The following is a 17014-nucleotide window of genomic DNA, read 5'->3' as shown; positions in this document are numbered from 1 at the left end:
GTAATTATTTTTCTTCCCCGAATAGTTTCTTTACTAGCATGTGCCTGAATCAAGAGTGGGAAATAAATCTTCTCGTGCCTTTTGATCTAGCTTTGTGACTACTATTTCTGTCATGGATGTGCAGCTTTGTGTTCAAGAGACTGGACATCATGTGTTCCAATTCCTTCAATGTCCCCGCTTCAAGTGCTTGACACTTCTTGGGCTAGAATTCTGGAGCATTACATTTTACAACTTTCTTCATGACTACTTTAAGACTATTACCACTTTGATCTAAATTTCCAGTATCGGCTCCTTTAATGGGTCAATTAAATATCCATGCAAATGAATAAAGAAGCTACTGTGCCCTTTCATTTTAGACCTGGACCACTTATAATTAAGCAGAATAACATTCAAAGTTCATTTTGATTAAAAACTATGAAAACATAAAGCTATATTTTCTTATTACCTCTGTCAAGAAGAGAATCAAGGTAACAGGTTTTTCCTATATTAAGAGATTAATATAGCTTAATCACACCCAATTTACTTTCTAGGTTAACTAAGTAATATTAAAAGGTGATGATTTTTCTTTGAAAGTACAATCTACATATACATCATTCTGAGAATAATTTAATGTATTAACTTCAACATACAACTATATTCTAATATAATTATTTTAAACGTAAAGAAACAGATCCTTACAAGACCAAGATAACCCATGGGCCATAAGGTTCGTTTTTACTTTTTCCTTTTTTTGTTTAAACAAATGTGTACCACAATGGTTCAACAAGTAAGGCAAATGCTGTGAGTATGAAAGCTGCAATTTGCAATGTATCACATCTAGAACCCAGGGGAAGTGAAATAGACAGAAGTGGTAGCCATTCCAATTAAACAATCAGGTAACATCATGACTAGTTGGTTTGCAGCATCAAAACTGTTCATTTAAGTTTCCTTTTTCTTAATGATCAGAGGTCCCACGTTGTCTCCAGTCTCTTCATTGTGTTTTGTGTGAGATCCATCACAGAATGGGAACTAGGAAAAGAGAGAATGTCAATGTCTAATTGCAACATCAGTATTAATTTGGTAGAGTAGGGGTGATGCTTAAGTCTCATATAGAACATGATAACTCTTAAAAAGATTTTCCTAGACTAACTTATCTAGGTGTTCTTATAAAGAGCCTATATATACCAAGTATATATACCAAGTAGAAGGAAGAAATCAACTTGTGAATAATACACAGATCATTATTTGCATTTCCATTTGTGATATTTGTGGATGCTGAATACCTTTTTCATGTTTATAAGCTAGTTACAGTTACATTTCCCTTCCAGTGAACTATGTCCATTTCCCATTTATTTGTAAGAGCCTAAGTTCATTTGTTTAAAATCAATTTGTGTATTTATTATCCCTTTTCTGATCACCTTTGTAGCAATTTTTCTCAACCCTTATTATTTTGCTTAGTTTTTCATATTAATTTCTTCACTTTCATACACATATGCCAGTACTTCCCCTTTTAACATACTTCATGGAGACATCTTTCTCTTAGAGATGTGGTATTTTCATTACTCTCCATGATTTCACATTTTAGATATAACTAATATTTTGGGGTCCAGTGGGAGAAAAAGTGAGAGAAGTAAATTTTTAACAGTGCTTCTCAGAGTATGCTCCAAAGAAGTTAAGTCCTGAAAGATGTTCTGATTTGGTTTCACTGCTTTAAAAACATACCAGGTAATTCTCCTGATTTGTAGCATACATTATTATTTAAAAGAAATCCTGCTATTAAAAAATACTATTTTAACTCAAAATTTCCCAGACTGACTAAACCATGGACACTTTTAGCTTTGATATGCATTATCCTAGTGTTCTATACAGCACACTTTACAAAATGCTGTTCTAAGATCCTGTTGCTTCAGTATTAGAGGCTGTACATTTATTGTTATACCTCTATTCATAATCTTACCAAAGTAAGTTCTACCCATAAATGTCTATTTATAGGCTTTACATTGCCTACACTGCTGGGATAAAAACTGTGTTTAAAAAATATGCTTCACTATTTGGTATGGCTAGGTTTCCTTCACATTACTCTTGTTAGACCTTCCCTGTTTAGTCTCTACCTACCTTTATTAAACGTTACCTATTTACTCTTCCAGACAAATGAGGATTTTCTTTTGCCAAGTACAATTTAGATTTTCTTAAAATTTTCATCTTCAGGTCTCATGTATACTCTGATAACATTATTTCTTCCGTATAGGTTTTATAAAAGTCATCATAATTAGGTATATTTTCATACTTAACTACTTATACTACATATTATCAATGGTTTTTGTAAGTACCGTATATCTTTCCTACTGTTAAATGATAAAAATAGGAATTCAACAATATTTTAGGTGTCTCCTCAGGTTTTTACACTTAGAAGGTCCAATTACACCAGTGAATTATTTTGTTTCCTCCTATATTTATACCATTTATTTTCATTTCACAATAAACAATGATAGCTAGCATCTTGGTTTTGTTCTTGATTTCTTAAATGTACCTACACTCTGAATCTAAAGTGTCACTATTTAGTATAATGTTCACTATTGCATTGAAGAGGCCTATTTAGAAGAGTAAAGTAATAGGAGGCTTAGCTTTAAGACTAAAATTGCCTCGGGGCACCTGAGTGGCTCAGTGGGTTAAGCCTCCGACTTGGGCTCAGGTCATGATCTCACAGTTCATGAGTCTGAACCCTGTGTTGGGCTCTGTGCTGACAGCTCAGAGCCTGAAGCCTGCTTCGGATTCTGTGTCTCTGTCTCCCTCTCTCTAGGCCCCTACCCCACTCGCTCTGTCTCTCTCTTTCCCAAAAATAAACATTAAAAAAAAAAAAAGACTAAAATTGCCTCATTACAGTGAAGGGTGTATAGTTTTAGATACCTGAAATCAGACAGTGAAGGTATATAATCTTAAACTCTAACATTAGAAGCGTCGAATAATAAAATAATATTTGATTGATGTTAAGGAAATTCCATTTTAATTTTACTATTTATATATAATTTCAAGAGGCAGTAAATTAGTTAAAAATTACAGAAAAACCTAAGGTATCAGCATATCTAATATTTCCAAGTAAAAATTCTATTTTTGGGGTAGATGACATCATCAATGTAACATATATAAAGCTTTCACTCTTTCTTTCTTTCTTTTAGGTCAGTAAGATATGGTACACAGTATATTCGTGTTAAAAACAAGTCCTTATAGCAAAAACATCAACTTAAGCTTTTTTTCTTGGTATGGATGAGGAAAAAGGCCATAACAATCCATAAAAATCAAACTAAAATGTACCCTGTAGCAAAGAACAGCATTTCAAAGTGACATATGTTATCAACACAGGTGATTTTACAGTGAGAATAAAGGTTTACATTGTAAAAGACACTATTTTTTATATACAGCACACACAAAACATGTTACTGTAGTTTTACATATATGGTATAAATTGTATTTCTGAAAAATGAAGTATTTATCAATTAAAAAGCCTCAAAGAACTTACTGAAATAGAATGTGCATTTTTTAAATCTCATCTTAAATACTAGAAAAATAACTTATTTAAAAAAAAATTTTTTCTCTCTATATAGACTCAAGAACAGGAGACGGGATGCCTGGCTGGCTCAATCGCTGGAGCATGTGGCTCTTGATCTTGGGGCTGTGAGTTGAAGCCCCATGTTGGGCATAGAGCTTAAGGCGGGGAGAAAAAAAAGCACTGTGGGCACTGATAACTACCATGCCTAGATGCCAGAAGAACGGGAGAGAAATCTATAGAGAAATATACAAAGATAATCTAATGAAAGAAAGCCATACATCTAAAATGAGAATATGCTTTTTATATAATATCTAGTTCTGCCTAAAAACTAAAATATGCCTGTTTCCTGTTTTAAAAGAAAAAAAAAACAAGTATTTCTTTAAAAAGCAGCAAATAGTAGATCCTATTTCTTTAATAAACTTTCCTGCTTTTATAATATATAAAGCTTTTTATGATTTTAAAGTGTAAACTAAGCGTTAAAAATCATTTTGTTCAGAGACACAGATGTCTTTTAATAGTACTTTCTTTATCACCTAATCCCAGGAATTACTGACTTAAGTCAGAATCCTCTTTCCAACTTCATGTGATTATATTTATTCATTAGAGAGTTTTCATTTTAAGTTAATGAAAAAAGCAAAAAAAAAATTTTTTTTTTCAACCAAGGACCAAAATGAGTTACTTCAAGATTGGATTAGCAATCTCTTAAGAATACATTGTCCATATTAATGGAATATGCTTATTGAAATTAATTCATGATTCTCAATATATCAATACATAAAAGTAAAACCTCAAGAATCAAATAATTGATGGAAAAAAGTTTAGCTCATATGTGATTCTAATATCAAAGATGCCAGTGTTTGTTATTTAACAAATCCTGGAGAAAAGTTTGTAAATTAAATTGGCTGAATTTCCTGTATGTCCAGAAAATATCCTATTATGTTTGTTAACCCAATTAGAAAACTAATCCCAAATTATTTTTAAAATTAGGGAAGAGAAGGTTTAGAAAAGGGACTAGAATAAATGATTAGGATAAATAAAACTAGAGATTCTTGCTTCCGATTTGGAAAGCTAGCAACATCATCAGTCTTATGTAAAATATACAAGATTTGTTTCTTTTCAATCTCCCCAATCTCAAATTATGTTTCTGTTTTTTGGGTTTTTCAAGACAAATAATAAATAAATGTTCCTCCATATCTCTTCTCTCTGCAACAATTAAAAGAAAAAAACATTTATCTTCCTTCTCCAAACTTTGTATTTTTAATGAGTTTGGATTTTATTTCCCAAGGAGGTTGCCTGGGGCTATATTGACTCACTATCATAAACTGCTCTCAGAAATAGTCTTGCTTTGGTTGAGAAAGAAAACAAAAGCAGTAAGATCTGATACTGAGAGAATATGACATTTTATTCCATTCTTAGGTACTTACTTTAGTAAAATGTAAGATAGTAGATATAACAGTAAAATTGTTAAGAGAAATTAAGATTTTATAAGACTGTCCTTATGTCATTTGGACAAGCTATGTAACCAACACTCAGAATTTTGTTTCTATGAAGAAATGGGCTCAGTGCACCCACCTCCAAACCATTAATAGGATGGATTTTCTATTACACATACCCTAAAACAAAAACAAGCCCACCACTAACAAAAAAAACCCAATTCAAATCATGAAGTTGTAAGTGAAACAAAATGATTCTATATAGTATGTTCAGTTGCATTTCAATTTCAATTGAGCTTCCGATAGTAACTGGCATGTCTTTCCTCCTTTTTTTCATTTCTTAGTGTGCATCCTTCTACTGTCCTTGTTCACCCTCTCCTGCCTCCTGGATGGCCAAAATACAACTGGGAGAGGGGGAATTAGCAAGACTAGGTTGCATACTCTTCCCTCTGACATCAAAGTTCTCTCATTTCCTTATTTCAAAAATAAGGCTTTCCCTTCCTTCCTGAGTTTCACCTCTGTGCTCTTACTCTCATTTCCTTCCACCCTCTTTCAAGAAGGCACTGTCTCAAATAATACTTCCCTACAGTCACTTTAATCGTTTCTACTCTATTGGCTCCTTTCTTTCTCAAGTCACATATGGATAGCCCTTTTGTGAAATACTATGAAGAGGCCAGTTTCTCAAACAGCAGAGGGCATACCAATCCTGGAGGGAAGAGAAGACTAATGAGGCAAAATGTAATTTCTGCGCACTGCTAGGAGATCTGATTCATGAGGTCTGGAAAAACCACTAAAAATGTTAGACCCACACAATAGGTTACCAGTGATTGTACATTAAGAATGAATTAGAATTGAATTAAAGTTTCTATCACATGTAACTTTTCTTGAGATAGGTATAATTTTGTCATATTATAAACACAACTGGTTTGTATGAGGAAAAGATTACTGAAAATGAAATCAACAGAGTCATCTAATCAAAGGTATTAATTACAAGTCTTTTGTGCACTGACACGTAAATGTGTGAGTTGGCACCCCTATGATAACCTTAGGTACCTCAGGAAGATGGGGAGTTTCCAATGATACCTGAAGAATAAGAACATCCATTAACATGAATAATATTAAAGGTAAATTGTTAATTGATTCTGTGGGAATAAAAAGTTTCTAAGATTCAGTGAAAATTCATAACTGACAAATCCTAAAGGCAAAGGGGATCACTAACAGTATAAAAGATAAGCTTTAAAAAAAGGGGGGGGAAATGACTGGTCTGGCATTCCTTTCCTTGAAGTCTACCTGTGGGAATAACCACCTCTAGTTTAACCATCTAGAAACTCTAAACTGCATGATGAAAAAATAATCCTGGAATGTTTTGTTGAATTATAAAGGCTCACTGTGTCCATTTGTGATTCTTCCTGAAATACTTACAGTCTTAGTCCTTTTAAGTCCCTATTTGCTTTACTGACCTTTTCTTTACCCTCTGGGAAAACCAAACCAAAGCAAACATCTTTTACTTGACCCCCCAAATCTATGCTTTAGAGTTCACTCAGGCAGTCATTGTATTTCCCCTGCTTTCCATTCACTGTCATATTTATTGAAATTCTGATATACACTCAGACTTCTAGCATTATTCCATTGAAATGACACCAAAAGGTCAATTGCCTAATTGTTTAACCCAACTCTTACTATAATATTCACCTAGTTGTCTTTGCACAAGCTGATATTCACAGCCAAATCTTTGAAACCTTCCATTTTCCACTGTGAAACCATGATATTCTTAGTTTTCTTCTAACTCTGGCAGATTTCATTTTCCTTTTTGGCTCTTATTCCTCTTTCCAAAATGCAAATAATTCCCTAAGATTTCATACTTAGCCCTTGATTTTCATCTGCATGAAGGATCTGCTGGCATTCTTATGCTTGGCTTAGTTTTGCTGATCTCTATCTCGAACTCTGATGTCTCAGCCTTAGACCCACATTTCAGATTGTCTGCTGGACGTTTCCATTCAAATGTCACCTCAAAATTCACTTTGGAACTGAACTCCTTGTCATCATCCTAGAAAATCAGCTTTTCTTCTTAAATTCTTATTTCTGTTAACAGCATCATCTCTTCTAATACTACAGGTTTAGATATTTTAATAAGTTTGTTTTTCTCCCCCAATCTCCCATATAAATCAGTCAGTGCATTTGGCTGATCCTTCCCTCAAAATGTTTCCAATATCTGTCCATTTTTCTCCTTTCCTAGAGCTAGCACCCAGTGTAAGTATCATGACTTTTAAATTCCTGACAAGAAGCTCCCCAATGTCTGGAGGCACAAACTCCTTACACAGTTACTCAGGAGAGCAAGGACCAGACTAGATTCTACATTGATCTCAGCTTTGATCACTTGAGTCCTTTCCTACAGATTCTGAGAAAGAGTTCCCCAAACTTGCTAGTTTATTCAAATACCACCAATCTTTCCAGGGGCAATTTAACTCCCATGTTTATCACTATGCCTTCCCAGAAAATTCTAGCCCAGTGTAAGCTCTTTCTTCCACTTAAATCACCTGTGAGTCTACTGTACACATCTATGATACCTGCTATTTTACTATTTAACTTTTCCCATGCATATATAGAAGACACTAAATGATCACTGACTAAAGAACGACCACACTCTGACTTATAAATTCCTGAGTTTCTAAAGATACTGTTTCTATATTTTGGTGAGCAACAGGAGAATAAAACCTAGTATGAGCATAATTTAAAAAAACAAACCAGGTGCAGTCTATAGATTATTATTGAGGGTTATTTTCTAGAGACCCTACTAGTACTTATAAATAATTCCACACACCAAATGAACAGTGTTCTTTTTAAGGTACAACTTGCAGTGGGACTATTAATTTTTGGTGCACATTCCATATATTCATCAAACAGTTTTCAGATACAATGACATTATCTAAGTACTGTGTCACTGGATTATACAGCATCATTGTATTGGGGGAGGGATTTAGAATACATTTTCCAGTACTTAGTACGGGACTTCTTCCTTAATTGTGTAATGGCTTTCCACTGTGGGAAAAGGTAGTTCCTGAGAAGTGCTTTCCGAAACAGATATATCATTTTTTATTGTCTATTTTCTTATGCGTTATAGGGTTATCTTTAGTGAAATCTGTTTAATTTAAATGCTAATAGTGGCAGTACATACAGTATTTTTTCACCATATTTCTCACAATATATCAGAAATTCTGAAGTCATTCAATATATGAAGCTTTTCAAGATGACCTTAGGAAAGCATTTTACTATCTTTAGGTCACTAGCTGGCATCACTGTCTAAAAGCTGCCTAACAGCTACAGGTATTATAGATGATAGTTCCAAATGGAAGCCTGGTGAAATGTAATTAACACAAAAGGAAATAAGATTTTAAAAAGTCCTGTTCGATATTTAAGTATAGGAGCTACAGCTTAAAGGCACCAGTCCGTAGAGCATGTGACTCTTCATCTCGGGGTTGTAAGTTCAAGCTCCATATTGGGTGGAGAGACTACTTTAAAACAATTAAATCTTAAAAAAAAAAAAAAAAAAAAGCAAGCTTAGATACAGGGCAAATGTATTTACCAGATAAGAAATTTTCTTTGTCTTTTATTTTTTAAATATTTACCTATTTTTGAGAGAGAGAGAGAGAGAGAGAGAGAGAGAGAGAGAGAGAGAGAGAGAACGCACACAGGCAGAGGAAGGGCAGAGAGAGACAGAGACACAGAATCCGAAGCAGGTTCCAGGCTCCAAGCTGTCAGCATGGAGCCCGATGTGCAGCTCGAACTCACAAACCACGAGATCATGACCTGAGCCAAAGTTGGATGCTTAATCCACTGAACCACCAAGGTGCCCCCAGATAAGAATTTTCAAGGGCAGTTTCCAAGTGTCTCTTGAATTTTTAAAAACTTATCCTAGAGTCCATGAGCTTGAAAGCTCAAGAAAATAATTTACTTTTTCTGTGCCTCTTTAATGTTTTAGGCCGCATACTCTCTTTCCTGGTATAGTGGAGGTAAAGATCCATGTGGGGAGGAAATCCTAAGAATAAATAAAGGGTTTCTTCTCTCTTCTTGGCCAAGAATACAGTTACATTCACCTGACCTCAATAAGGGAAAATAGAATTTTATTGCACAGTAGTTATATGTTCTAGGAAATATATTCCTGAAGAGTACATGGAAAACAGAGAAGAATAAGATGCATTAAAAAAAAAAGAAAGAGGGGTACCTGGGTGGCTCAGTTGGTTAAGCATCCGACTTTGGCTCAGGTCATGATCTTGTGGTTCATGAGTTCAAGCCCTGTGTCAGGCTCTGTGCTGTCAGCTCAGAGCCTGGAGCCTGCTTCGGATTCTGTGTCTCCCTCTCTTTCTGTCCCCCAACTCCACTCAGGCTCTGTTTCTCTCTCTCTCTCAAAAATAAATAAACATTAAAAAAGAAAGAAAGAAAGAAAGAAAAAGAAAAGGAAAAGGGATACCTGGCTGGCTCAGTCGGCAGAGCATGGGACTCTTGATTTCAGGGTTGTGAGTTCAAGCCCCATGTTGGGCACAGAGATTACTTAAAAACAGGGCGGGGGGGACATCCTAACAATATCTGGTGATATATGTTTGATAAAATAGTTTAAAAAGAAATGCAACATTAAAGATGGCACTAATATAAAGGACTTGTTTATCCTCACCTTTTTGGACCTCCAACAACGGCAGTACACAGCTTTATCTCCCAAATCCTCCATGTCAAAAGCATGTACTATCTTGGGGTTGTCTTTCTGGATGTGAAGGTTTACCATAGATTTGTTGCGATGATCTTTAACATAAAATCTTTTGTAAGCTAGATAACCAATCGCAGCTGTACCAGCAGCAATAGTAACTGCTGCGATCCATTCAACTAGAGTAAGGAAGGAAAACAGGAATAATTATCAAAACCAAAATATACGCTAATAATGTGTATTTTTACTAACATGAATATTCAGGAAATCCAGTTTTTGAGTTAAGCATCCCAATAATCAAAGGTTTTTACTGTTAACAAAATGATCACAACACATTGGTGTAATAGTTCTTGTTAAGACTTTCCCCAGCCTTTACTGAGGTAATTGTGTATTTTCTATTGAATGCTGATGGCTAAATCAAGGTCGAAGGAAACTTAAAGATTATTTTATAGATGGACAAGGAAAAACCATGCTTAATAATTTTTAAACTGTTCATAAATAGATTTAAAATACACGTAAGCCTGTAGATACCTATTGCTTAAAAACAGACAAACAAACCCTGATACATTAAAAAATTCAGATGACGGGGTGCCTGGGTAGCTCAGTGGTTGAGTGTGTGACTTCAGCTCAGGTCATGGTCTTGCAGTTCGTGAGTTCGAGCCCCGCGTCGGGCTCTGTGCTAACAAAAGGCTCAGAGCCTGGAGCCTGCTTCAGATTTTGTATCTCTCTCTCTCTCTCTCCACCTCCCCTGCTCATGCTCTGCCTCTCTCTGTCTCTCAAAATAAATAAATGTTAAAAAAAAAATTCAGATTACAAAGACTCCCCTCCCCCAAAAAATCAGGAGGTGATTATGTTAATAAAATGACTAATCAGAGTTCATTTAAATAGTAGGTCCTTTAGTGATTTTAAAATGTAAAATAGGGGTGCCTGGGTGGCTCAGTCAGTTAAGTATCTGACTTCTGCTCAGGTCATGATCTCCTGGTCTGTGAGTTCCAGCCCTGTACTGGGCTCTGTGCTGATGGCTCAGAGCCTAGAGCCTGTTTCAGATTCTGTGTCTCCCTTTCTCTCTGCCCCTCCCCCCTCACTCTCTGTCTCTCTCTCTCAAAAATAAAATAAACATCATAAAAAATTTTTTAATGTAAAACAGAACTGGTATCTGAAGGAAAAAAAGGACAAATGAAACAAAACATAACTGGTATCTGAAGAAAAAACAAATAAAGGACAAATAAAACAAAACCACCCCTTAACACTAAACATTCAAAGAAATATATCCAGTAGGATTCTGGGCTTCAAAGTCATTCAAAAGTGTTTGTTTTTAAATTTCAAAGTGCTTTCTCATTAGAATAAAAATCAGAATGTATTAATTTCATATAAAAGATGAATATAATTAGTCTCTAATTACAGAGAATATAATATTCTCACTTAATATATTCTAAATTTCCATTATCCACCAGTGTATGAGGATTGAATTCTCTACAAACTTCATTTTAAATTTAATGACATTTTTCTACTCAATTATTTGCTTGACTAACAGGCCATGTTTTCATGTTGCCTTCAAGGAGCCCTTAGAAACCCAAGCACTTAACTACCCCAATTCCACAGAACGCTGGAGAGAAGAAAGCTCTGCATAGTCTGGTTAGCCTCAGCCTCAGAGGAGAGTTGTCTATTCCAAGCATGGAGTGGACTGCAAGGAAGAAGTTGAACAGGGGTCAGGGTAAACACACTGGACTGCTTCCCAGCACTTCCTGAATCAGATCTTCACAGTATCTCAAATAAATTCCCAGACTATCGAATAAAGCCCTAGAGAGATAAGTACAAAAAACATATTCCAAGGCCAAATAAAAACATATAATGAATAATTAACTGTATGGCTTACTTGCACTAGAGTCAAATTTCTTATATGATTAATCACCATTCCTAATAGTGCCCTACATTAAATTGGAGCAAGCTCATTCTTACAAAACTGTAATGGGAAGGAACAACCATGGTATTATTTACCACGGAACTCTCTTGAGAAAGTATTCTCTATGTCAGGAGCTGTAGCAATGCACTTCTAAGCTAATGGAAAGTCACTCTGAACAGCTAATGTACCTATCACAAAATGGGGTAAAATATTCCTTTGCTTGGTATATGCTCAATTATGTTGGCTAAATTTTATCATTAGTATAAACTTAAAAGGAGGAAATATCCCAAAAGAATAAAATAACACAACTCCCTAGATACTGTTGATCTTAGTTACACCTTACTTTTTAGGTGAATTATGAAGTAATCACTAACGATTTATTTTAATGGTGCCTACATATTACAAAAAGGCCTGAGATCCAAGGAACAACTAAAATTGGTTAAGATTAATTTGTCTCGACATAAAGAGGGAGTCCTATAGGAATTTCTGTCTGAAGCTAATGATAGGTTAAAAGAATCTTTAACCATGAAAACATTCTTGTAGTCTCTTTCCTCTGAATCCAATATTAGCCACTGAATCCAAATGGTGACTTTTCTTTTAAAACTTTACCTCCCTGGAATTTTTGACAGTGGAATAAATGACAGAATAACTGACACAGAAAAGAGGCAATAGAAAATGAAAGAAATGGGAACTGACTCTAGATATTACTGAAAAGTAGCTGCCCCATGGGGAATCAAAACATGCACTGTAACCCTACCCCTTAACAAGGGTCACTTTTGACCCTATATAAATGTCACAGTACCACGTGTGCTAGGAAAATGGCTTTGCATTTGCTCCAATTGATTTTTCAGAATCATAGAGCCAGATAAATTCTTAAGAATTTCCCTTTTCCCTCTTCACAAATCCTAATTCTCTAATTTGTCTCATTAGAGACAAATGGAAAAGTTTCCAGAATAAGAAATTTGTTTTATCATTTCCTTATTGCAGCCTGAATCAGTTTTTTTTCTGGCAAAAAGCTGTGGATGCCACTGGCAACTCTAGAGAAAAGAAGGAAAAGGAAACAATGTAGAGATAGTCAAGAATGACAATGGATTTAAAAGTCAATAATTAGAATAGAGAAAGAATTGAAAACCCAAGATAGTAAACAAATAAAAACAATAAAACCCAAGTGATACTTAGTTCTTGGTAGCAGGTATCTTCTATTAAGAATAAACACAATCTCAGAGGCAAAAAGAGATTTTACCAAGACTCAATTTTTAAAGACATTTCAGTTGGCACCTCTCAGACACTCTTTATCTTGAGCACTACTTCTGCCTCTTTGGATTTTATCCTCACTTCCCTTCTCTATAGATAGCTCTCTACAGGTAACAGTATTTCTACAGTTAGATCAAACTCCACTCTGCCCAATTTTGCTTAACAGTGCTTTCTATGTACACAAAGAAATACAACTGATAAGCCAATATAAAGAACAAAATGCAGAAAATACCTTTCTATATAATCCCTCCCATTCTTACTCTTCCCTTGGTTTACTACTGTATAACCCTGGATTGTATAACATAATATTGGTTTTCTCTCAGCATTATTCAGAGATTGAGAAAACATAAACTTGTCTCCAAATCCTTTGTTTATAACCCACTCCTCAGCTTTTCTCTACTGTGGGAATAATTTTGCTTTAACTTAGAAATCTCACCCTTTCTGTTCCTTTAACCTCTTTTCTGTCCAAAATGGTCCTCTCTTGCCCAGTGTCAACTGCCACAGAATCAGAATGTTCTTTTCTTCTTGGGAGAGGGGAAGGGGAGCTGTGTTTAAATCTTTGCCTCCCTAGGTCTCTTCCCCAGATTGGTAGGGTGTGCCTGGTAATGTTTTTTTCTCAGGCCTGGCACACAGGTGGTGTTCAATGTTAGCTGGGTAAAAAGAAATAATAAATTACTAATTTGAATTTGCAACTCCATCTGTCCATCTTACCATCACATTGCTCTTATACCAAATGACTTATCTTTGGCCTCATCTTAACTACTGTATCAAAGTGTGGGATTTAAACATTTCAGATTAAATATAAACCTGTATTATGGAACATTTCAGACATATATACAGGGATTACTATAATGAACTCCTATGTACCCTCACCCAGCTCCACCAAGTATCAACTCACTACCAGTCCTATTTCATCTATAGACCCCAACAACCCCAATATTTGTTTATTGTTTATAACCTGAAGGAGCAGATTCAATGAGTTTTGGAGGTATCAAGGAGCAAGACATTTAGTAAACTTCCTAAAAGTCATATACTGGGTATGAGGAGGAGTCACTAGACTGGGGACTCCATAGTAGTGACTATAAGAAACTAGTATCTGGTATCAAATAAAAAATAAGTTCGGTATACGTATGTTGATTATGCCTCAATAAGGGAAAAAAAAAGGCTGGTATCATTCACCAAATGGGTATTAAGAATCATCTCACTGCATGGGATCTTAGGATTTTAATTCCACTTATCTTCACTGCCTCTCCCAGATTCATGTCCTGGCCTGATCCCCATTAATTTTATTTATAACCCACCACCCATTATTTTTCTTCTGAATATAAAGGAGAATTCTGCATGCATAGACACATCCTTTTATTTTTTATTTAACATATACTTAAAAACAGCTTACCTCGCTAAATACTTTTCTAAGCCCTTTATAATTATTAACCTATTTAGTTGAAAACAAGTATCTTAATTCATCTTCCCCAAACTCAAAAATGCAGATTTTTTTAGTGTGGTTTAAAAATTCAGAAAAAAATGAAATCTAAACATTACAAGGTGGATTCCTAAGACATTATCTGTCCCTACCTTGCCACATTACTATACTACATTTGAGGAAGTAAGAAGGTGCTGGTTAAAGAGTTTTACAAAGGTTTTGTGTCTTTTGGCAGTCCTCCTAACAGCCTTTATGTTTTTAGGTGAAATATAAAGTAGTTACTTCTAACAAAGTTGAGTACTTCAAGTTTAAGCTGATCACCCTCTTCACCAAGCAATTTCCTGTCCCTTAGAGAAGGGCAAGTTAATGGGAAAGTCACCTTTGGATTCCCCTATGGTTAGATTAAAAAAAAGCAACCACAAACTTGTCTTGATTCCAAGAAAGACTAGCCTGCAGATAGTGTTAAGAAGTCCTAGAGTTCACCTACTTCACATTTCAATAGTATGCTATCTCAATGGTTTAGTGCCCATTTACACCAAATGACTCCACATTTTAAAATCCCATGTTGGAACCTTCCAGCCTATATCACGTAAGTGCAAACTGTCTTCCTATAGAATTATCAGTGGCTTAAGTCAAACAAGTATCTTATTTTACACAACAGTCTTATTCCTGAGAAAATACAGGTTTGGGTTTTTTTAAAATAATAAACAAAAATCCCTATTTTAAATGCACCAAGGTGCCTCTATTTAAAGGACTCTCAAGATGAGCATCCTTTGAAACAATTTTTGCAAATAATCACCTCCTACATACTTCATTAGTAACTTAAAAATGTCATGGGTTATCCACCGTAACTCTGCCAGGTTGCCAGGTAACTTTTGGCAACAGAAGTGGAATTCTCCAACTTAAAGAGTGGATTACAAAATTAGGTCTCAAGTTAACAAGGAGCCTTTACAGAACCTGGCATTGACTCTAGATGCCCAATATTTACTAAATGAATCAATAGGGCTCTTTTAAATTAACTTCTGGACAATCTCTTTACCTTTACTTAACTACTGTTACAGACAACCAAACTATGAGACATGGCATTTTATACCTGGGCAGAGAGATCGCGTGTATCACGTAGCTGGTGCACACAGTATTATATTAACAGTTATACCACCACCAAGGATTATTACAATGTGAAGGTCTACATTAATCGACTGCTAGAAAAGTCTCTTAATTTTAATTGGACCTATGTTTCCAAAGCTAGACTAGCACAAGGAAAGCATGGCTGAGAAAGCTGAGAGCTCAAAGAACTCCGTTTTCAATCCTCTCTCCTGGACTACTGCTGATGTTGAGTGCCAGATGCCAGAGGGCTATAATTACAAAAACAAAAAAACTGGGAAAACTGAACTCGGATTGGTTTTCTTTCCTCAAAAAAAAAAAAGAAATATGCAAAACTGGGATGTGATTACTCAAACATTGCTTCAGGCATGCAGGAAATCGACAGTCTGACGGTGATTTAAACCTGAGAAGGGGGAACCGATTTTTTTTTTTTTTAACCTTTCCTCTTTTCCAGGCCCTGTGACTTAACACAGAAGTGTCTCATGGGAGAACAAGAAAAAAAAGCTAGCGGCGGGACCATTAGGTTTTAGGGTTTGGCTAGTTTAGGAATACTTGGTCCAGACGGGTAGATGCCTCCGTGGCCCCCATGCCTGGAGAGATAACCAATCCTTACCCTGACATCGCCCCCTTTCCCGGTCTTGCCCAGGACGCTCGCAGGCCCGCCCAGCCCTTGCCCTTCTACATCTCAAGGTTACAGGACTCGCGGGCTCGCATGGCAGCGGTAACAGCCCAGACAGGAGTTGAGGAAGCTGCAATCGGTGCGCAGGCCTTCAGCCTCACCCGTTCCCAGGTCCCACTTCACCTCGTACGCTGGAAGACAGACTCATGGCGCCGTCGCTTGCAAGGCGTATGCACAGGACACTAAGCACAAACAGGCTCCCACGGAGGGCAGGAGTCAAGGTGCGAGAAACGTCCTGCGTGCACCAACTCCAGGCCGCTACGGCGCAGGCGCCGCGGCTGGCCGTAAGCACGTGTGTATTGCCACCCTGGCTGATGATGAGCATGCGCGGAGCTGCGTCCCGGCCTTAAGTCTTGAGTCGGGATTTTGACAGCCCCAATACTGGGGAGCAGGAAGACTTAGAGAGGTAGCAACTGAGTGTGCGCAACCCTAAGGGGCGGAGTCCTGGAGCCTGGGGGCAGGGCTTTGAGAATAGACAAGCTAGGCCAGACGTTTAGTCTCTTCCAGGTGTGCGGGTTTCTCTGGGCAAAGGACAGGTGCTGTAATAACACTTGCCATAATCAGGTATCTAAGATCTTATCCACAGTTTTCTTGCTCAGTTCTGCACCTGCAAGACCAGGTCCAGTCTAAGTAGAAAATGCCAGTGGCAGACACACAGGTATCAATTGTGGAGTGCTATTTCAAAACCTCACTCCTGGCGTGCATCACTTTCTAATGCTTTTGAGTCAATTATCTCTGGGAACCTTGGAACCTGAGCTAAGGGTTGAGGGGGGGGGGAGCGGCTTATTTCTGCAGAAAAATGTACTGCCCCCCTCCCCCCAAGATTATTCTCTATCTTCTACAGTCTGAAATTAGTGTCGGTTAAAAAATATTTTTTATAAAAGCAGTTTAGGGGGGTTGGAATTGACTCAATGGATGTTTTGGAGATACGTTTTTAAAGAAGCTGCCTGTTTATAACTCCTATTGTCTCTATGCAGGGTGGGAGTTGGAGGGATT

The 17014-nt window shown here is 36.5% G+C and overlaps 1 protein-coding gene across 2 annotated transcripts; it reads right to left on the bottom strand.

Moving 5' to 3' along the window:
• Positions 1-277: 277 nt before the first annotated feature.
• On the bottom strand, positions 278-16307 carry CISD1 (CDGSH iron sulfur domain 1). 2 transcript variants are annotated; one of them, XM_042960842.1, is made up of 4 exons: positions 13249-13421; positions 11245-11339; positions 9629-9834; positions 278-1008 (listed from the first exon to the last, which is right to left on the bottom strand). In XM_042960842.1, exons 2-4 carry the CDS (start codon positions 11282-11284, stop codon positions 919-921), a joined length of 336 nt encoding a protein of 111 aa, XP_042816776.1. In that variant the 5' UTR covers positions 11285-11339; positions 13249-13421; the 3' UTR covers positions 278-918. The 2 variants fall into 2 exon arrangements, with proteins under 2 accessions (XP_042816776.1, XP_007074157.2); XM_007074095.3 differs by lacking the exons at positions 11245-11339; positions 13249-13421 and adding an exon at positions 16142-16307.
• Positions 16308-17014: the final 707 nt, after the last annotated feature.

Source organism: Panthera tigris, chromosome D2 (genome assembly GCF_018350195.1).
Source record: "Panthera tigris isolate Pti1 chromosome D2, P.tigris_Pti1_mat1.1, whole genome shotgun sequence".
Taxonomy (NCBI): Eukaryota; Metazoa; Chordata; class Mammalia; order Carnivora; family Felidae; genus Panthera; species Panthera tigris.
This window is presented reverse-complemented; position numbering and strand designations above follow the sequence as displayed.